This window comes from Copadichromis virginalis, linkage group LG5 (genome assembly GCF_057382275.1).
Source record: "Copadichromis virginalis isolate Kocher_CV1m ecotype Utaka linkage group LG5, C_Virginalis_male_GT1.1, whole genome shotgun sequence".
In the NCBI taxonomy this organism is placed as follows: domain Eukaryota; kingdom Metazoa; phylum Chordata; class Actinopteri; order Cichliformes; family Cichlidae; genus Copadichromis; species Copadichromis virginalis.
Window position 1 is genome coordinate 13,655,992 of NC_140622.1, and position 22,333 is coordinate 13,678,324.

General features: G+C 45.8%; 2 protein-coding genes across 3 annotated transcripts in view; one reads left to right on the forward strand and one right to left on the reverse strand.

Annotated features, from left to right (window-relative positions):
• lrig1 (leucine-rich repeats and immunoglobulin-like domains 1) overlaps nucleotides 1-8,597 on the forward strand; it is a 35,610-nt gene extending 27,013 nt beyond the window's left edge. Inside the window, exons 10-18 of one of the 2 annotated variants that reach the window (XM_085456043.1) lie at nucleotides 944-1,015; nucleotides 1,198-1,269; nucleotides 1,396-1,559; nucleotides 1,851-2,207; nucleotides 2,894-3,175; nucleotides 4,447-4,881; nucleotides 5,019-5,153; nucleotides 5,383-5,667; nucleotides 6,125-8,597. In XM_085456043.1, coding sequence (XP_085312169.1) covers nucleotides 944-1,015; nucleotides 1,198-1,269; nucleotides 1,396-1,559; nucleotides 1,851-2,207; nucleotides 2,894-3,175; nucleotides 4,447-4,881; nucleotides 5,019-5,153; nucleotides 5,383-5,667; nucleotides 6,125-6,321 — 1,999 coding nt within the window. In that variant the 3' untranslated portion in view covers nucleotides 6,322-8,597. The remainder of the gene's footprint in view (nucleotides 1-943; nucleotides 1,016-1,197; nucleotides 1,270-1,395; nucleotides 1,560-1,850; nucleotides 2,208-2,893; nucleotides 3,176-4,446; nucleotides 4,882-5,018; nucleotides 5,154-5,382; nucleotides 5,668-6,124) is intronic. The other variant, XM_085456044.1, reaches the window with a different exon arrangement.
• Nucleotides 8,598-10,521: 1,924 nt separating this feature from the next.
• The window catches only part of slc25a26 (solute carrier family 25 member 26), a 56,324-nt gene continuing 44,512 nt past the window's right edge, over nucleotides 10,522-22,333 (reverse strand). The window contains exons 8-10 of the mRNA XM_085456045.1: nucleotides 21,021-21,085; nucleotides 16,117-16,190; nucleotides 10,522-10,954 (exon numbers count right to left, since the gene is read on the reverse strand). Of these exons, the coding sequence (XP_085312171.1) occupies nucleotides 10,858-10,954; nucleotides 16,117-16,190; nucleotides 21,021-21,085 (236 nt within the window). The 3' untranslated portion in view covers nucleotides 10,522-10,857. The remainder of the gene's footprint in view (nucleotides 10,955-16,116; nucleotides 16,191-21,020; nucleotides 21,086-22,333) is intronic.

Sequence of the window (22,333 nt, forward strand, 5' to 3'; positions counted from 1 at the left end):
TAGCCGCACTCCCTCTCATCCCCTCATTCCCAGTCTCTGTTGTTAAGAGCTGAGAGAGGGTGAAATTGAGGGCCGCATTCAGTCATCAAACATCAAACGCCTCATGAGCCCCGCCCTCTGACCCTGCCCCTTTTGTCAAGGCGTTGTCGGAAGCTGCCTGATGCATCCCAACGCTGGCAAAGCGAGCCATGGGAAAAACAAGAGAGAGAATCTTACATCAAAGTGTCCATTACACACACAGAGTTCCCATTTTAAAACTGTTTTTAAAAAGCTGCGTGGGAATGCCGCCACATGGGATGGAAGTGGATCTTACTGTTCAAAAGATGATTTTTGGATTTGATTCAGTTACAAGTGCATGTGACAGCTTCATTGAATTCCTTTAAAAACAAAAAATTATACCGTTATCTGTGTGACAAGACTGCCATTTGTTTGTGTACATGTGGACAAGTTTGAACACTGGGCTCTTCTTTGTGAGCCAGCCAGCCATGTCTCCTCTTCCTGCGATCCAAAGGCTACGACGGGTATGAAGAGGTGGCAGTGGCGGGATGAAGGAAGGGGATTAAGACCCCAAATCAGAGCAGCTAGACTTTGGGCTTGACAGACACTGAAATGATTACACGTATGTCCTGTTCGCGGGGGGGCTTTTAGATTCTAATAAAGATAAAAGTGGTCTTTGAAGAGCAGCACAGAGCCCAGGTGCCCCCGCCCACCTCCACATCCCTGTTCCATCCCCTTTACCCTTCCTCTTGGCTAATCTCCACACAGTTCAGGTTTCCAATAACCCCCCCCCCCCCGTCAATCTTATCAGATTCAAACCGGCTAATTGTGCTTCTCTCTCTGTTTTGTTCTCTCTTCTCATCCCCTTTCCCCAAAATGTTCCCTCCTCCCTCTTCCTCTCCCCCCTTCTTCATATATTGACACCCCTCGTGTTTGGAAACGGCAGGACTCTGTTTGGAAACAAGATCAAATCCGTGGCCAAGAAGGCCTTCTCTGGCTTGGATACCCTGGAACACCTGTGAGTATCCCAGGAGAGAGAGCGGAAGAGGGGAAAGAGGGGGTGGAGTGTAAGGGGGTGTGGGTTTTGTAAAAGTAGTTGGCAGGGGGAGGCTGCTAGCGTCGTGGTGAAAGAGAATGATATCGGTGTGGGTAACACTAATCTGTTCACACTTGATGAAACAGTATTTAATATTTCAACAGGAACTTGGGGGAGAACGCTATTCGCTCCATCCAGCCCGACGCCTTCACTAAGATGAGGAACCTCAAAAGCCTGTGAGTTTAACACGGATCTTTCTGGTTCTGAGTGTGCTTACAGAACCTGCCTGCAGCAACTCACTCACAAATACAGAAAAGGGTACAGTGCACGTGACATATGCTTGTCTGTTCCCTCTCCTCCAGTCTCATTCAAAGCAACAGCTTGCTGTGTGACTGCCAGCTCCACTGGTTGCCCGACTGGTTGGTGGCACGTGGTTTGCAGGTCGGTATCAATGCCACCTGCGCCCACCCGGAAAGTCTGAAGGGAAAGAGCGTCTTTGAGGTTCCGCCCAGCAGCTTTGTGTGTGGTGAGTGTGTGTGTGTGTGTTCTCTGGTTACATGGCTGTGTCATTGCTTTGTGATGAGTAGGAGGCGTTCAAGGCACAGATGGGCCACATACATGGGCTCCGCTGTCCTGTTATTGACACATTTGCATGTATTTGGGTAGTGTTTTTGTTTAGTTCTGCGATAAACTCTCCAGCAACATGATGTCAGTTTTTATTTTCCCTTTTTACATTCAGACACCTGCTGAGCAACGCTTGTGATAATATCCTCACGCTTTTTAAACACACTTTATTTCACCCGCTGCCTTTTTTTAGACGACCTCCCCAAGCCTCAGATCACCGTACAGCCGGAAACCACAATGACAGTCCTCGGCAGTGACGTTCGTCTCACCTGTACAGCTGCCAGCAGCAGCTCCTCCCCCATGACCTTTGCCTGGCGCAAGGACCAGGAGCTCCTTCGTAACGCTGAGATGGAGAACTACGCCCACGTGCGTGCTCACCACCAGGCCGCGACACCAGATCTGCCGGGCGCAGGAGGAGGAGGCGTGATGGAGTACACTACGATTCTCCACCTGCGCCACGTCACTTTTGCCCACGAGGGTCGTTACCAGTGCATCATCACCAACCACTTTGGCTCCACCTACTCGAGCAAGGCCAGACTCATCGTCAATGGTATGTTACGTCGTTAATAGCTTCTTTGGGTCACTTTTATTCATTTATTAAAACAGACGAATTGTTTCAGCTGTTTATATTATTCAACTGAATTTCAAAATTATAGGGCCCACAGTGAGTTTGTCTTTCGCTACAATAAAGTCCCCTTCCTCTCTCTCACTCTCTTGAGCGTCCTCTCCTCTAGGCTGATATTTGGAACAAATTGATTTAGCTGCATGTCATCGCTGACAGGCTTGATCTATTCTGCGCTCTGGCAGGGAACCAAACTCTGAATAAATACTGTCCAACTGCAGAAAAGCAGTGTGAAAAAGCCTCCATCAGACCTCTTAACCCTTGCTGTAGCCAAGTGCTCGCTCACAGCAGATCCTGTCAAACTGAATTTAGCATTTTGGCAGTTATTTACCTGGTTGTTGCTTTGGCTTACTCATGTATAAATAAAGGTTTCCTGCTTTTCTAACTGAAAGTTTCTTGATTTGAATGTCAGCAGCAGCTGGGAAAATGAATGAGCAGCTCTGTAATCCTTTACAACTGCTGTTGCAGTTCTACATCCTGCTCGGGTAGACTGCCTATATGTTTGTAAATGAGGAAATTACTCAAACTATGAAGTGGATTGTCAACCTTCCTACAATATATAAAGGTCATATTGTTTTGATCTGCTAATACTGAAGGAATTTTTCCATCCGTAGTTCTTCCATCCTTCATCAAGACTCCCAGGGACAGCACCATCCGAACTGGCCACACCGCCAGGCTGGAGTGTGCTGCAGAGGGTCACCCGGCACCTCAGATCGCCTGGCAGAAGGACGGCGGCACGGATTTCCCCGCCGCCCGCGACCGCCGGATGCACGTCATGCCCGACGACGACGTCTTCTTCATCACGGACGTCAAGCCGGTGGACATGGGCGTGTACAGCTGCACTGCCAAAAACACAGCTGGCACCGTCTCTGCTAACGCCACCCTCACCGTACTGGGTAAGAGCTGGGTTTGGTCAGTCCGAAGCAGAATGAGAATCTTTATATTTTGCTTTCTCGCCAGCTGTGGCCTTGCTGCAGGTCAGGGGTCAGAGGTCACAGTTAGGGGTCAAAGGAGGGGATCGAGGGGGATCACAGAGGGGAGTTTGTTAGGCATTTACACCACACACACACACACACACACACACACACACACACACACACACACACACACACACTCTGTGAGGGACAGTCATGGCTGCTTCACTGCAGGCCTCAGTGCTCCCAGTTTATTGGCTGTTTTACACTGTTAAACAGAACAGAGCTTCTCTCTTATAACCATCTCAGCACATAGATCATCATTGTCCTTTGTCTTTGAACTGAGCAAAACAACCCACTGTTGTATACAGATGGGATATATTTTTACTTATACATTTTTAATTGACCTTTTAAATTAATCTGTAACATACCCGCAAACATTTAAAACACTGCTTTAGCATAACATTTGCATGTTGTCAAGTTTTAATCTACAAAGCACTACAAAATACTGAAACAAGATACCGTAGAACCACTCTGAATTTCTAATGTTTGAGTTTAAGTGACGGAGAAGGAGGGGTAGTGTGTAGTCAAGGGGCCCCTAACTGAAAGAAAGTGGTGGGGGAAGAAAAATGGGAGCCAAAGAAGAACTGCAGCGGTGGAGTGTGAGTGCGCATATGTAGGGGGAGGAGGTAGTTAAAAGGGATTTAGAGAAAATAAGAGGGAGGGCAGAAAGAGAAACAGGGAGAAGGAGGACGAAAATATTGATAGACGAGAACACAACTGAAGTGGGTTAAGTGAGATGTCTTAATCTGTGTACATCCCACTGTGAAGGGAAGTGCTCACTCTGAGAGGAGAGGCCACCCTTAACACGCACACCATCGCTCAGTCCAGTGTGCTTCATTCACTGAAATGTGAAGCTGGCAAGGAAACAGACAGGTCCTCTGAAGAGGATCCTGCCCCAGAGGAAATGTTTGTGCTCCAATCAAAAAGCTTTTAAGTTTCAGGAAACTTTGGACTTTATCAGCATTGTGTTTGAGTAATAAATATCAGTCTTAGAAGACGGATAGGCTTTCAGTGGCTGGACATGTCCGTTTGTGCTCAGGCTGTCCAGCTGAATCACCACAATCCGGTAGTCTGTCATCAATACAGTGAACAGAAAGGTGCTAAAGAAAACCGTAGAACCACCAAAACCGTAGTTCTAGAAATCCTTGGGCTCTTTTTATGAGGAAACTCATCACCCCACTTTTCCACAGAAACGCCCCACCTGGCTCAGGACCTGGAGGACCGCAGCATTACTGTCGGGGAGACGGTGGCGCTGCAGTGCAAAGCTCTCGGCAGCCCGCCCCCGCGCATCACCTGGCTGCACAACGACCAACCGCTGCGCCCCTCCGACAGACACCACTTCACGCCGGGAAACCAGCTGCTTGTCATCGGCTCCGCCTTGCTGAAGGACGCCGGGCGCTACACCTGCCTCATGTCCAACACTCTGGGCACAGAGCGCGCCCACAGCCAGCTGGTGGTGACTGAGCGCAGGAACGCTTGCGCCACGCCGACAGGCCCGAGCACCGTTACTATAGGGATCATCGTCATCGCTGTGGTTACGAGTATTGTGGTGACATCGCTGGTGTGGGTGTGTATCATCTATCAGACGAGGAAGAAGAGCGAGGAGTGCAGCGTGACCAACACAGGTGAGCTCAGAATGACTTCTTTTTGCTTTTTTAATTTGTAAGTTAAAAACACATTTAATCTAAAAATGAAGAAACCACTAAAACTTCATGCAGCCCACAGTTCTGGCTCTGATGTCTGCCTCTTTTCTCTCTCCCAGATGAGACGATCGTTCACCCAGATGTATCCAGCTACCTCTCCTCCCAGGGGACTCTGTCCGAGCGGCAGGACATGTGCATCCGTGTGGAGACCGGCGGTGGCCCTCAGCCCAACGGACACGTTGTAGACACCACAGGTACCGCTAAAGTTCGCTCTCTGCTTCCAAATGTTTGCGCTCTCCCCGGCAGTTTCTCCCACGTCCCCTGGTGGGTTACGTAATGATGAGACGAGCGCTGCTGTAAAGCTGTAAAGACCTGCTCAGTGTCAAAAATAATCACAGGAGACGCCCTCAGCACAATTTTGACATGCATTTGTTGACTTTCTGCCTCCAAATCATTTATTTGTTTCCCCGTGGCTGCCCGCAGGTTTCGACAGCACAGTGCTGTGCACAGATTGTATGGAGAATGGCAACAGCTACTCCAAAGATCCCAACTACCTGGCACACGGGTTTGGTCCTGCTGCAGGCATGGAGTACCAACAGCAGCTTATTCCACCACCCTACTCTTACTGTTACCCCGGGGAGCAGCACGACACTGGGTCACACACAACCCCACTCTGCAATGGGACCCCCAGCAGGATCCGAAAGAACTCTGAAGGATCAGTGTTTCCAAAAAACCATAATACAACACTGAACCAACACGATAGAAAAGGTACGGTGATTAGTGTAGTGAGTTTAACTGTACTTATCCAGCCTTATCCCATAAATCCACTACTCTTCTTAAAGCTCCACACTGCCCTGATGGAATAACAGTTTTATCAGGTGATGCCATGAGAAGCTATCAGCCATTCTGGAGTCTTCTTTCTGCAAGTGCCTTTGAATGTGATCTTTGATGGATTGTCTCCTACCAGCATCTGACACTGTATCATAGTTACATGCCCAGAGCCCCTCAGGATATGTATCTCCCTCCTGATGATGCACGCCCAGGCCTGTTCTGGGCTTCAGCTCCTTTAGTTATATAGCAGTGGTATTGGCCTTTGAATACCAATTCTCACCTCCACACAGCTCTACACACACATTCCACTGACTCGCTTTCTTCCAAAGCTGAGCACATATTTGTCTTTGTGCGTGCCACGTCACTGACCCCGCCTGTTCCTTCTCTGTTTCAGCAGTGAGCAAAGCGGGACAGACCAAGACATCGCAGGAAGACTCCTTCCACAAGCCGGTGAAGCTGGCCAGCGTGACGAGCCACGGACACATCGACACGGACTGCGAGCCTGAGCTCAGGCAGACTCTGCTGTCCAATGGACACGCCCTCAGAGCCTCTCAGAATGAGAGCGCCTCTCTAAGGAGAGCCAGTGACTAGCAGCCCCAAAAATGTGGACCGATATATACAATAATTTTTTTTCTTGCACTGGGAAATAACCTGCTACCTCATATCGAGGCAAACGGTCCCGAGCCTCCTGCATCTGAACTGACGGAGGAGGGGGGATGGGCATCCGGAGTTTGAAGGCGGAGCTTGTGTGGGGGGCGTCCCATCTGAGCGTATCAGCTGTACATAGTTAAAAACCTTCCTTTGGGAGGTGGCCGCTAAAAAAAATAAAAATAAAAATTTTAGCTGCAAAAAAGAGGAAAAAAAAAAGAAGAAAAAAATGTGACTTGCATTTGAAGCATGTAAATGTGGGGAATCTTGTACAATATGTATGTGCAGGGGGACTAAAAAGAGAAATATGCCTTTTGGACTTTTTTTTTGACTGTACATAAGAGTTTTCTTATATATTATATAACTTTTACAAAAAAGAGTGTTTAAATATATGTGCATGGCAAAGAAAGGAGTGATGGTATTTTTATTTTTCTTACAACAAGAAAAAAAAACAGCCTTTTTTCAGCTTTTACCAACATTCAGCTGCAGTGCCTTATTGCATGATCAAAGAAAACTCAAGTTGTAATAGCATATATCCAGAGACTGTTTCTGTGAGAGATCCTGGTACACTTTTTATCGCAAACAAAACACTTGATCGCACTTGAATGTTTTACCTTTTTTTTTTTTTTTTTTTTTGCCAGCTATGGCCTTACGGAAACAGCTCGCACCACCGTTTTTGTATGAAGGAGGAGCTCGGATGCTGATTATTTAGGTACGTTAGATGTTGGTGCGAGTGGTGGGATATCAGTTAAAGCACTTTTTTCTTCACTTCACAAACATGCAGACTGTGTGTACACGATCCACCGGCAGGAATGCAGTAGCCTCCTCTCTGAGGAGACGTTCCGCATATCTCGACGCACTAAAGTCAACAGTACATACTGTACCCTTAAGGCTCTTCCACCTGTTTCACAACACTACACGTTTACTGCAAAGCCGCTCTCATCGGGTTGGGATGAATGCTTCACGTGTTTTAAAGAGGACTTATTATGCTTTTTGGTATTTCCTTTTCATATGCAGATGTACGTGGAAACTGTTACAGTGTTGGATGCTCGTATTAAACATAGCCAAAGTTTTCACATAACGAGGTCAGTGCATGTAGAAGTAATCCCTGTGAGCCCAAAGCTCAGGCTTCAGACTGCTCGGTTTTCACCCACCTGCTGTTCAGACACTCTGTTTGCCAGAGGATGATTTGAGGGGGCTGCACTTAGGCCCAGTGTACAAACCTAAATAATTGTTTTGAACTGTGAATCGTGCAAAGCTGCTCAAGTCAATGCCAATAATTTTTTACAAAATTAGATCGATCGATCTAGAGAGAGAGAGAGATCTGCAATAAGCATAATAGGTCCTCTTTAAGTTCGATTTTTTTTTTATTTGTCCCAGAAAGTGACTTTGGTACAATTCTGCAACCACATGTGGCTGCTAACAGCTAACAGCTGTTGCTTGGAAGCTGCAAAAGCCAGTAATAATCTCTCAGTGCAACTGCGTGACACCTGTCATGAGTTACGGCCCGCATTCATAACCGAAGCTGCAATTTTTGGATGTTTAATTGGCCGGCTGCCCAACTGTTTTTTTTCTCTTCTTTTTAATAATAAAATCTGAATGCTATGGAATTAGCAAAAGATGCATTGTGATGTTGTGTCATTCAGTTACTGCTGTAATATGGGTCGACATCCGGGGGGGAAGCTGGGGTACGGGGTGGTGCATTTGGGAGCAAAAGATGGCCAGTACTTCACCTGAATCACTGCAGTTCAGTAATAACGATTCATGCCTGAGGTGGATAAAGGTGCAGCTCACTCCTGTGAACAGTTAGGGAGGCTTGTGAAAAGTGCCGTAACCAAACTTTGGGGGGTGAACTGTCACAGTCCCTGAATGCTTTGGTACCATTCAACATGAATACACCAGTGGCCTTATCAAGGTAAGCTGGAGGACATGCTCCTCTGGTTACACCTGATAGCACTTACTGAGGTGATTTTTACCAGCAAGACCAATCAGAGAGTATGTTTTTTTTTTTTTTCCTCCTCTTCTTTGTTTTTTGGGCTTTGGGAAAGCAACCCCCGTGTAGTAGGTAAAAGGGACTCGAAGGAGCGAGGGTGCAGTTCATATCCTGAGTAATTTATTGATGCAGACTGTCTGAAACCGTTGTCCCAATGTCAAAGTTAAAACAGTGAAGTGTCTAACATGGCATTGAAGTGTCTAATAAAAATCCCATTTTGCTATTATTACAAGTGTTGGGCCTGTTTTCTTGCTCATATAAAAAAAAAAAGCACACACATAGGGAGGATGTTTCGACAATATCACAAACAGCTGAGTTAGCATTTAACGCTGCTCTCCTGTCACAGCGGTTATGGAGAAGCCATCAATTCAAATGCAGCATGCACAAAGACATGAAATCCAGAGTCCTTGATCTTCAAAGTAGTCAAGTAGCCACGCACACACACACACACACACACACACACACAGAGAGAGAGAAAGCTAATCTTCCAACCAGGAATGTCTCTTGGCTCCTTGGAGCTGCAAAGACAGCAGGCTTTTTTTTTTCCTTCTGCGGGCTGTTAAAAATATTTGCTATTGAGTCGAGTCTGACTGAAGGTCAGGATGTGCATTCCAGATGGACGTTTGTCACCAGATGATTGACGTGCCCCTGGCCGCGGCCTCCACCAATCACACTCCGACCATTGTTGTGCTACAGCCTAGTGACAAGCAGCATGACAAACAGTCCCACCTGTGAGGACATTTGTCTTCTCGTGCAGTTTTACCTTCCAGACCGGCTGCTGACAGATGAGAGGAGCTAATTCACTGAAAACACACTGATACCTAACTGTTCTTCCATATGCCAGCTAAATAATCCTTCAATAAGATGTATTGGAGCATTTTTTATTAAGTTGTCCTCTTCTTTTAAAAGCCTGAGGAGCAGGGAGGGGGTGCATGAATACTTGTAAAATTTAAAAAGGCCACACTGGAAATCACATCACGCAACAATTTAAATTAAACTCAGAGATTCTCTCATTCATTTCCAAACTTTTCTTATATCTCGTCCTCGTGGCCGGGTCGCGCAACACTTCTGTGGTCCAGGAGTTGGAAACCGCTGCTCCAATAAACAAGATCAAAGCCGGAGTAAATATGTGCACGGCCTTACCTCTGCTTGATCCAGTCATGCAGATCGGTTCAGCTGTGGGACTGGACCGCTGATATCACACAACCTCAGCAAACAAAATCAAAACCATCTGCTTAAATGAAAGAGCAGAAAATGAAGCTTCTTTGTGAAATCTGGTGTGCTGATCCCTTCAGTGAGTGTATCAGAGCACAAGTGATTTACATAGCCAAAATCAGCATGTTTACCAGTTTCATGACTTCTAATCAGGTCGATCACTTACTCTAATTCTGTTTGACTTGAATGTTTGTACATTGTGGAGAATGCAGTTGCTCAGAGCGTCCCACAACATACAACTGCCATAAGAGGAAAAGCTAGCATGGCTTTCTATAACTGCCTATCAGCACCGCTAATGTGCAGCACTTGACATCAAAACATGGGGATGTTAAGCAAGTGCAAAATTTCAGAGAAGCAGCCATTTTTTATGCAAACTACCCCGTTTTCAGAAACTCAACAAGTCAACTGGTTTATAAGCAGGTTTCTAGCCCATGAAGCCCATTCCTTCTTTCTCTCTTTACAAAATAAGCAGATAACAGATCTGGAGTGTTTGGTTGCTGTTCAGTCGAACTTCATTTGAGTTCCAAAGAGACACTGATACTAGTGAAGGAGGTCAACAAAAGGTTAAAAAAAAAAAGCCTTACACAAACCTATAAGAGAGACAGCAAAATGCTTAAGCAGTGGCCGAATCAAAAATCTGATCTATTCATAAATAAAAGATCTGAAGAGCCGGAGATGACAAAGTGCGTGATTTTGTTAATAAAAGGCTTCTACTGTTCTGGGATTCTACAAGAAAAAAAGGACAAAAAAAAGGCTTTTGCATGTGGATGAGGTCAGCTTTGCTGCAGCAGGATTGTAACAATGGTGAGATAGTGCTGTGTCTCTCTGGTGGGTCTTTAAAGCAGGTGGCTTAGTCCAATAGAGAGGAGAAAACGCTAAAATGATCATTAAACTATGCAGAGTTCCAGAGAGTCAAAGAAAGCCCCAAACCTCACTCGAAAGATACAAAGACCGTTTTTAATCACATAACTCATTCTCTCACAAACACGTGAAACATAAATGGTCCCAGTCACTGCCGACTACAATGACTGCGTTGTCCTAGGTGATACAGTGTTGCTTCATTTCAAAAAATTCTGTGGTGTTTTGAGTGCCTAATCAATAAGTATGAATGTGGCACTCTGGGTAATGCAGTCATCCCCGTGAGCGTCTCCTCTCTGCCTCATTTCAAAGGACTCAGCAGGATGCTGGATCCTCCATTTCCAGAGACGATTTCCCTGCTGTTCTGGTTCTCTCCATCAGGTCAGGACTCAGGACAGTCACAGGTCGTGCTGCTATAGCAGAGTGCGGCGGACCTTCTCATAGGCTCCGAGGAAGATGAAACCGCCCACGCTGATGAAGGTCATCCTCGGTATGCTGCCAGCAAACAGACTGGAGAAAGGGGAGAGAGCAACATGTGCTTCTTAAAAAAAGATATCTTTGCAGCATTTGTCAAAATTGCGGTACAGTAATGCATTTGAGACGCTACAAGACTATCTACAGCGCTTCTGTGCAGGATGAATGGAGTCCTCAATATAAAGAGCAAAATGTCAGTCCACTAATGTTCGCTTACTGTCTAACAACGTAAGATTGCCTTGTTCGTGACACCCTGTTTGTGAGCTAGAGTATGTTTTTTAAAAAAGAGAACACTTGGTGTTTTGTGCAGCACACTTCATCCGTATTTCAAGGGCGTGGTTAGAGGAAGGACTAGATTTTCTTACACTCAGACGTGTGATCAACTCTCATAAAAGTGTGCTGCAGCTTAAATGACTGCCATGAAAAAGCGCTGTGAAAGGAGGGGCCCGGAGCGTCTCGTGTCCAGCTCTGCATGGTGTTTGGGTGCAGAGGGGTCGATGAGAGCGCCTCAAACATGAGGCCATGTTAGTGAGCCACTTTCACAAAGAGCAAAGGCTGGGGCCCGTGTTACAGCGACCGAGGCTCAACGAGGAGCTGCTAACATTGGTGGTGGTCAAAGGATGTGATGGGCCATAAGAGTCTCCCAAGATACCCCCCACCTCCTGCTACACACAGCTGTTTTTGGGATTAGGCTTCAAGCCTCCACCCAAGTCCTCTCTGGAGCTCTCACTCCCCCCACCTACCTCCTTCTCGCTCTCTCTACTCTCTCTCTATGTGACTGATGGCCAGATGACATCTGCACATGTCTCTCTGCTGTCCATCCATCCATTTCTCTGTCTCTCCGCTCAGCGACGTCCCCCTCAGCTGGCTCACTTGTTTGGGGATTTCTCCTCTGACTCCTATTCGTGCTGCGTCATGCACTTCTAAGACACGTGCTCACTCGGTCCTGTCAGTTCATCCGGCTTTTTGTGTCCGTCTCTCCATTTATTTCCCCCCCCCCCGCTTCACTCTGTCTGACTTTCTCGCAGTGCATTTGCCTACCAACACCTTCTGTCTGCCAATACGCCCCCACGCTCACAAGGTCTGGCCCAGTCCAAGCCAGATGAGAAGTATTGTGTGCTGGTGGATGTGTGCTTGTGCTCGCTTGTGTGTGTGTGTGTGTGTGTGTGTGTGCGCGCGCACGTGTTTGAAAAAAACAAAACTGTCGACGCATGCAACATGTCTGTCTCCATTCATCATCCGTGTGGGTGTGTTGGCACTTGTGTTCCTGTCCACTTTCATTTCTAGAGAAACTTTTGAAATATTGCAAAGTTTAATTTGGTTTTCATCAGCCTTAAAAATGCTTCTTGAATGCAAATACATCACACACACGCACAAATCAAAAGAGAAAGAAAATAATTCTGAAGAGCTGACAACTTCTGGGCAACCTGACCAGGCCGGTTTTGTGCTTAGGCATCACATTTTTAAGGTTTCAGGTTTTCATAGAGAAGAAATTAAAACAGGACTTCCAGCTAGCAACTGAGAGGTAAAGTATGCAGATTATTTTCCATATCACATTTCAGAACTTCACACCAGCTTCTGCTGCAGAGCCACCCAGTCCAAGATTTGCTATTACTCACTATTAGAGGAAAAAAAAAAGCTGTATTAATGACACAGCTACTGCGGCGCTCCGCTGTGCATTTACTATACTGATGTTAGCATTTAGCTCAAAGCTCTACTGTGCCTAACCATCGGCCCTGCATGTTCAAGTGGAACAGAAGATCTTCCTACAACAGTCTCTGTGTAAGCTCTGTCATCTTCCTTTCAGTGCCCTACATGAAGCTTCTATTTCTGGACACACACACATAGTTAAGTGCAGCTCTTTTGAGAAATTTGAGATCAGAGGCCATGACAGACTTCCTACTTATGATATTTTCACGTTGTCCGTTGTAAAGTTATACAAGTGTCCAAGCATGCCAGGGATCTTCCAAACATCCCAACCATTCACACGACTCCACCTTTAAGAATGCTCCAGGCCTAGGTCGCCCGGTCTCAACAGACGGCTTAGCTTTGCATGGCTGGCTTTGATAAGTGTGTGAAACCGAGAGGAAGTTGGAAGTGTGAGAGACCTTATACAAGTGTGTTTATCAAAGCATGAACCGAACTGCTGCAAATAAACACGGGACATTAGTCAGAGGCTGTTGCCCTGCCCTTCGACGTGCTCTTTCCATCTCGGCACGGCTATCTATCACCATCTGCTGAAACAAAAGTCGCAGGCTTGCACCGGGGGAGTGCTGTGCATTGCTTACACCCTGATATCAAATACAATCCAAAGCTAATCAAAACCCACTGACAGAAGTAACAGAGGGCAGGTGGAGCGCCTAACGACAACACAGATCCCTGTGTATTCCACTCAACCTTCTCCATCATGTGATGGTCCGATAGCCGCGCTGCGAGGAATGAACTAATTTTAAACTCAGCGCTCATGTTTTGTCTCAGCTCTCTGCTGCCGTTACATTTCCTGTCTGGGATCAGGCCCACCTGTGGACGTCAGAGCAGAGCCGGAGCTCAAATATTCCCCCTGGGACTCCTCGACATCACGGCCTGGCCATTCACAGAGAGCCGTCATCCCCCTATTGTCGGCCAATCGCCTCTCCCGAGGAACCGGGCTAAATATAGTTTCAAAGCTCGGCAGGACAGTATGGAGGAACCGCCGTGAGCTCACGCAAAATGTTTTGGTTGCGGTGAAGAAATATGCCGGTGCTGCTTAAGAAGAGAGCGAGGGAGAAATCTTCAAATGTATCTGAAAGCAAATTTCTGGCAGACAGAATGCGTTCCATGAAAAAAATAAAATAAAAATAGCCGTCCTCGGAAACTCTTTGAAAGGATAAATTTAAGAGGAAAGAGGACCGACTCTAACATGTTTGGGTCTTCAACAAATCTGAGGAAAATCAATCTTTTTTATGTCCTTCTAGCAGGGAGTGGGTGTAGAAAAGTGGACGATAGCTGCAGAGACAAAAACAGACTCGAGCACACTTTCCCTTAAAAAACACTAAATAATCAGTGTCTGGAAAACAAATTACTCATCTGTAGTCACCCTGTTTCCTCTGTGTTATCTTTATCTGTTATATAACTATAACTGCAGTGATGGTGGACATTTTTCATCTGAACAAATAGCACAAACCACTGAGCCTCTAACAAGCACTTTCTGTGTTGTGTGAGTCCAAAACTATAAAAAAAAAGAAAGAAAAAGAATAAGTGACATTTTCTTTAATACTGTTCAGTTCTCGTGAGAACTAACAAGTTTGAGACGTGGCTGAGGAATTCTGGAAGACAGAGCGCTACATGTATTTGATAAATCCTTGGAAATAACTCCCTCTGTAGTCAACACCTGTGCTACAGGCTGAATTAACATGGCATTCTAGTAAACATGGTTTCTCCCCACTTGTTGCAGAAGGAAACAACAGTCTGTAAAATGCTATTTAATCACTTCTGTGTTTCCTCAGCGCAGCGCCTAAGAAAAGTTTGACTCCAAAAGAAGAAGACAGACACCTTTTCCCAGAAATCCTATCTAAAGCAAGAATGTTCTGGAGTCCTCGAGATATTTACGAGACAAAAACAGGGACAGGCTTAAATGATGGGCGGACAGCTGCTCATCATTGTGTCTTTGCAGCACAGCTTTACTGTTTCCTGCAACACAGCACGACTCCGTTCATGCTGTGTTGCAGGACCAATAACAGTAAAGTACAATTGCACTTTACCACAGGTTTCTGTGTGTGAGGTGAGAGCGTGTTACTTATTTGCTTTTCTTCTATTCTGGTTTGCACAAGGAGCCAATCAGAGAGCCTCGAGGACATGTTGCCCATTAGTGTTTATTTTGACATGACTCATAGCCGTGTTTGGTTATCCTGCAGGTTAGTGGGGTAGGCCAGTGAGCTGCACTGCTCTCTCCTAACCCGGGCTCTCTGGGGCATGGCACACACATGGAAGCACTTTAGAGCTTCACTACACAGCAATTGGGCCTATTACCATAATTACAGCTTTAAAGCCCCAGCAATCTGTATCAGGCATGCACCAGTGCAACCACCGGGCCACCGGGCCAAAACAGACCCCCCCATTCCTCCCTTTGTACTTAAAAAAAACTTTTTAAACACTCTCCTTTGTTTCTGCATTTAATGTGTCTCTTAGCTACTCTCTTTGTTCTCATTCTTCACCTTCTCTGGTTACATCGCATCATGAAGGAGAAAAAAAAAAGTGTTTGTCATTTTAAGCTCATGGTCCTTGTTCTCTGGGTGCAGCTGAGACACAGCTAAGCCCAGGATGATGATACAATGAGTAGAAGGAGAAGAAGAGGGAGACAAAAAAAAAGATTTCCATGTGCTGCAGAGTTGGAGGCTGTAAACAGTTCTCCTGTGCTCCAGCAGGGACAGTGGGACTTGTAGTTAGGGTTTTTCCACGGGGGCCTGCCAACTATCAGCTCACTGAGATTTAATCAAGTCTCAGACGTGATCTTTATTAAAAATGATGCCCAGAGTGTTACCAATGTTTGAAAGAGGTTTTTAGGGAATCACCCTTGGCTCTGATTGGATTCCAGGACTGTGTCTGCTAAAAACAAACACAAAATTTGCCTGTGTGTGCGTGTGTTTGCGAGTCAGGGAGGGTGGAGAGCATTATCCTACTAGCGTTTGGCCCAGCCCCAAACCAAATCTGCTGCGAGCACTACGCCGGGGTGCATCCCGATTAAGCGATGGCAGCCTGTACACAAGCAGGCCTATTACTCACCGGGACTGAGGGTTTGTTTTAGTGCTGGCGGCCCTCTGTGGACCCCATTAGACCTGGCCTTTTGTCCAGTGCGCATCATAAACACATCAAAACACTTAAATAAACCCTTTCACTTGGCCCCTCGTAACACCTTAATCAATAAGGCGCTGCAGCAAGTCGTCAGGAAAAGCTTTTATACAGCTCATTTTTCAGCCGTGGCTGTAAATTCACGCTCCCTGGAGGAACCGCTCTATCAAACTTGATTACGCGAGGGATCGGGAGCCGGGTTAAATCAAATCATGTAAAATACGAGCTTTCTAAAGTGGCCTGGGATAAAATGGTTTGTGTAAAGAGGCTGTTTGGTTTTAAACAATCACAAGGGTCTTTGAATGTTTCACCAAAATCAAGATACACACACACACACACACACACACACACACACACAAACACACACTCACCCTGCAATGCCCCTACTCCTCCACACATCGTAGAGCACCAGTGGGATGTTGCCGCTCGCTGTGGTTGAGCCGGCCTGCAGAGAGGGAGAGAGAGGGAGAGTGAGTGAGACAGAAAGAGGGACCTGGAGAGCACAAATAGAGGTGCGATGACTGATAAATTGTCTCCCGTGCTTCCTGCTCCTCAGACAGACACCCTGTTTAGTCTTTCTTAGCCCAGCTTCCTCCAGCCTCCCCTTCCCCCCTCTTTCTGCTAATGGACAGCTGTGTCAGCGCAGGTGTCACCTCCAGCACCCGCTCAGAAACACACCCAACCAGCTGCCCACCCAAAAAAAACACACTCAACAAGTTCTCCTTGTCTCCCTCTCCTCCTGCCAGTCCGGTCGTTTTATTTATACTAAACGGATTAGCTGGCCAGAGAGTTTTGAATCCATCAGCGTGGAGCGTCACGGGTATGAGAGCGGCACGATAAGGCCACATTGGGTTAAGTGATGGTGGGTGGCTTCAGTTTAAAAGGAAGGAAGATAAAAATGGAAGAGGCAGTTGTGAGATTCGAATAAGCAGGAGGGAGCTGAGCACAGGCTTGAGGAGTTTGTGTGTTGGTGTGCGCACAGCGATCTATGCTGCAGCTTGTTGAACATGTAGGAAACAGTCTGCAGCATCCGCTGTAAATCTAGAGTAGGATTCATGCTTCTTTTCTTCACGGAAATGGGAAAAACACCCCTATTTCTTGTGTTTCTGTTGGAGACAGGTGGTTGAGAAATGAATCCACCACCGCCCCCTCCTCTTCTGGCCTGACAAGTTTTCTTTTCCTTTACTGCTGTGGAATGGTGGAACGAGGGAATGGAGGAACAGGGTGTCCAAAACACACACACACACACACACACACACACACACGCACACACACACACACACACACACAGTCCCTGTCTAACTTATGCTGACATACAAAAATATCTTTATGCATCTCAGTTTATGAGTTTCTTCTCCCGATTCGTGTTTTTTTGTTGTCCAAATATAAGATTTAAAAGTGCTTCTTGATGTGTTTTTCTGGGTTTTCTGGCATCCACTATGCTTCCTGTGAAAAGTCTGAACAGTAACGGCTGCTCTATAAAGTGTTGCACTGGCTCCTGTCTTTGCCACAGTTGGTTTCAGTGGATATTAGTAAACATGACACTGATGGCAGCACTGTGATGAACAGGCAGAAATCTCCGACTCTAAGAAGACCAGTGTTGTGCGGTAGCAGCATAGGAGGTATGAGGCAGCTCTGTGGTACAACAGGCACGCTGCCACTGCTGCAGGCAGTCCTGTCCTGGAGGGGCTTTGCTCCTCCAGCTGTGCCCTGGATGTCGGCCTGCCTGGGTCTCGGTTGCGCTAGGCTGCATACTGTACAACGCCAGTCTTTCATTCTGTGTCCTGTGGGAAGAAAACTGATGTGACAAGTTCCAACACCCAGTTTCCCCCCATAGCCCGGATCTAAAGCGTCCACAGTCAACACGAGCCCTGCTCTGTCTGTCTTTCTTCAACGCTCCTGCCTGGACTTGTCACCCACAAGGAGCCAACCGAGCGACACCAAACCTGAGCCCCTAAAAATGAGTTTAAGATCACTTGAAAATGTATGTTGCATAGTTGGATCTTAACAAGGTTCCAAGTAGAGCTTCAACATGCAACAAGAAAAAATGGGAGTGAGACAAAACATTTTTTGAAAACAACGCTTAAACTGGAACAGGTTGTTTTACAGCTGATCAAAAGTTTAGGACCAAACCCGCCCTTAGTCATGAGGGATGCTCTCTATAACATCTGGACATAGCCAGCGGCCGTTTGACGCCCCTGCACCTCCTGAAGCTCTGTTGTTCCACTGAAGGAAAAAACACCCCAGACCGTTATGGCGTCCCCTCCGCTGTGGCACATAGAAAACATCTCTGCTTGTCATGTCAGTAACATTGGAAACCATCAAGGTTACATTTTTCTCATCAGAGAATAAAACTTTCTTCCACCTTTTATTGTCCCATGTTTGGTGCTCGCTTGCAAAGTCCAAAAGTCAGCTCTGTGGCATTCAAGGAGATTTGTTTTTGAAGCCCTTCAGTTTCAGATGCCGTCTGATGGTTATGGGGCCTTAATTTGGCTCGAGGATCGTCCGGTGTCTTGATTGACAGCCAATTGGATCCTCTGGCTCAGTGCTGGTGAAATTTTTTTGGGTCTTCCACTTGACTTCTTCGTTCCATAACCCCCAGGATCATTTAAGAAATTCCAAATAACTGTCTTACTGTGTCCCACCTCAGCAGTGACGGCGCGCTGCGAGAGACCTTGCTTATGCAGTTCAACCCAACCACGTTCAAAAAGGGAACGTTTTTTTGCCTTTGCCATCAGAACGTCATGACAGTGTGACTACCTGACAGAAAATGACAATGAATCCACATTTTTGCACAGATTTGGCCTTTTAAATGCATGTGGTCCTAAACCTGTGATCAGCTGTAAAACAGCCTGTTTCAGTTTAAGTGTTGTTTTCAATAAACTGCATGTTAAAAAAAAAGTTGTATCTCACTCCCATTTCTTCTTGTTGCATGTTGAAGCTCTACTTGGAAGCCACCATGCAAAATATAGCTTTTTGCAGTTTTTCAAGTGGTCTTGATCTTTTGATCGGGACAGTATAAATTCTGATGTCACAGGAAATAATTTATAATTTTCACAAAAAATAGTTTACAATTTCATTTTCAGCACCACTTTAAGAACTATCGGGACCACTGGTTGCTAATTTTGCTGACAGGAAATACATCACAGCCATTAAATATGATGTTTTTCTGGGGGGGTTTTCAGTAATTTAAAAAAAAAATGCCAAAGATTTGTTGTTTCCAGGTTGGTGAATATAAACTCAATATCACAGCTTTAAACTGTTAATCATAAATAGACATTTATTGGCATTATTATCACTTTCTCCTAACTCCTAAACATAATGATTTGAGGTTACTGGAGAAAAAAAATCTGCAGCTTAGCTTAGCGATTGATGTTCATGAAAATTGAAAATCCAGTATCTCAAATTATTAGAATTTTTCATTTAAAGTTTGACTAAATTACAATTCAACAGTATTTATACTCAAAGGTAGTTCAGTGCACGCCGCCACGATTGGAAAGCCTGCTGACCTAACCGTTGTCCAGATGATGATGATGATGATCACTGACACCCTCCATGTGTAGGATGTTAGTAGAGTGCTGTGCTGAAGAATAAAAAGCAAGTGGACTGGAAGGGGAAAGTGTGGCAGGAACAAGCACAAGCTTCAACAACCACTGCTGCTCAGCGGCCCAAAGTCTTATTTTCAGATCAAAGCACATTTTTACTTTACTGAAAAACAAAGGTCCTGGAGTCTGGAGGAAGCATGCAGAGGCACAGAATCCAAGGTGTTTGAAGTCCAACGATTCATGCAGACTTTTCACTTCAAATTAATATTAATTCTACAGCACCAAATTACAACAACCGTTACCTCCAGGTGCTTTATATTGTAAGGTAAGGACTCTAAAATAATACAGAAAAAACCCTAAAGATCAGATTAGCCCCTGTGAGCAAGCACTTGGCGACAGTGGGAAGGAAAAACTCCCTTTGAACAGGAAGAAACCCTCCAGCAGAAGCAGCTTCAGGGAGGCCATCCGCCACAACCAGTTGAGCGTGAGAGGAGAAAGACAAGACAAAAGACACACTGTATAAGAGAGCCGGAGATTAATAATCACTCATTTCTGAGATATTGAGTTTCTGATTGTCATGAACTGCAAGCCATCATCCTAAAATTTAAAACAAAAAAGGCTTGAAGTTATTTCACTTTACATGTCATGAATATAGCATATATGAAAGCTTACATTTTTTGAGTTCAATTACAAAAAATGAAAGTCTGAGATGCACACATTTAATCCTCCTTGTAGTAAAGTGGATGTGGACAGACTTTAAACAGGAAGTAGAAGCGCTTTAAACGGCATAGCAGCACATTCTCGTTTCACTCTCCTTTTCTCACCTGTGGCGCCTTTAGTGAATCAAAGACTTGGCCTTATAAAGTTATAACTGAAACTCGATGCAGGCCAAGTCCTCTGCTGGTGGTTAAATTACAGCAGCTGTGTTTCAGATAATGTTTACAGGAAGCTTCTGTAACACAGTGTTCCACCTACAGCCAACGGCTTCTCACCAGAGATCAAGACTGTCGGAGTCTTATGTTAATTCCAGTGTCTCATTAGTTAGGACGGGGTGGGAATGGAACACTGTGTCTTCTCCAAGGACAGTGTAAGTGTGCGTGTGTGTGTGTGTGTGTGTGTGTGTGTGTGTGCGTGTGCGCGCGTGTGTGTGTGTGTGTGGGGGGCCGATTGAGGTTACTCTGAACTCACTACCCTTTATACACACAAACACACACACACACACACACACAGGACAAAGTGAGGGAAGCCAGACATACAGTTAGAGCGAGCCAGAAGAGAAAAAAGGTGGCTTGGAGAGGGAGGAAGAGGAGGATTCGCAGAACACGAGGATTTTGGGGGGGACGCCTTGGAAGACGGACATAGTAGGAGAGTTAACCGGAGGGACAATGGGCCTCTGCTTCACCTCTCAGTGACAAGCAGCCTTGGGATGGAAATTCTCCTGAAGTAGTAACATGTCCGCACTCTTAACACTAACCATTCGCACAAACAGCGTGTTCCCGAAATGGTCCATATTCCAGGTGAGGTGATATATGTGCACACAGGTGTCACTAATGTCCCGGCGCTACCTCGGCCTGCTCCGGTCCTGCATGCTGACACTGTCAAAACGTGCTCACGACCACTGCGGGGGTCGCTCAGCTCCCCGTCTGCGAGGCATCACCTGACAGCAGTGTTTATGAATTCGCTGCCAGAGGAGGCGTTGTGCTGTGTGGCCGTGTTTAAAGTGTGTATACCTTTGCGAGAATGATCCTGGTCTTTGCCACGTCAAGAGGAGTGGTAACAAGCGCGGCTACTGCACCTACAGAAAGACACACAAACGCGCTCAGCAAAGTGAAAACATAAGAGGCCTTTACTCTATGCTCTCAGAACAGACTTTAAATATTAAAAATAAACCCATAAAAGAGACCAATTACTTAACCACAGTTACAGTAATGTATTAATTCAGCAATAAACACAAGAACTATTGGCCCTCAACTCCATTAAGTTCATAAAATCATAATATTCCAAGTCCCAGACCTTCCCCTGTTATTAGACCACAAAAACCAGAGACGCGCTTCTATTCCCAGCACCCCCTTTTCTACAGCTTCGTCCAGCCTACGTCTTCCCCTGAGCTATAAACACACACACACACACACCTGATTACATGCACATGCATGCAAAAAAAAAGCCACGCAGACCCCCTAAAACACACACTCACTCCTGTGAGCTTTATAGAGACGTTCCACCCCAAATTCCCTCCCAACACTCCAAGTTGGAAGCTGGATAGGCAGCAAAATCCAGAGCAGCCTCCAGTGAGCAGAAGAGTGTGTATAACTGAGAAAGTGTGTGTTACGTGTGTGTCGCCCTGACACAAACATAGCAACTGTTCTTGGTAAACATATCTATATGGGCCACTGAGGAGCAATGTGACTGTAAGTGAGGTGGAGCTGCAGGAAAACCGCGTTAGGGTTTATAGTTAATAGCTAATTATAATAGATGGCTTTTGTTCTCTGCTGTGGGAGGGGGATAAGTTCAAGAATAAAACAGTACAGCTGTCTTACTGTGGCATGCTTTACTACGATCATCCCAATAAATAATCTCACATGTCTAGCGCTCAATTAAATAATCTACACTTGGTAAGTGGGGGACGTGAAGGTGATGAAGGTGACTGATATGATGGTGTCTACACAGGCTGAAAGCTGCCATAAATCAACGCAGGATACTCATAGAGATATCTGGGATGATTAAACACGCATGTGTGAGCATTTCCAGCGTCAAGCAGATTATGTATGAGTGAGAGAGAGTGAGTGTGAAGCGCAATGTTAGGGGAAGTGACTGAAACTTGAGGATCCCTCTTGGACAGCAGCTTGGTCACGTAGGGACGTGAACTTGACTCCTACCCTGGACCCACAGCACCCTGCCCCCCCGATCCTTCACCCCACATTGTTCTCTCTACAAATACATATTCTCAAACCAATGACCAGGCCGCCTGACTGCTTAAATACTCAAATACTATTTGCATATAGTGAACAGTGCAGTCTTGATCCACTGATTTTGTATTATTTCA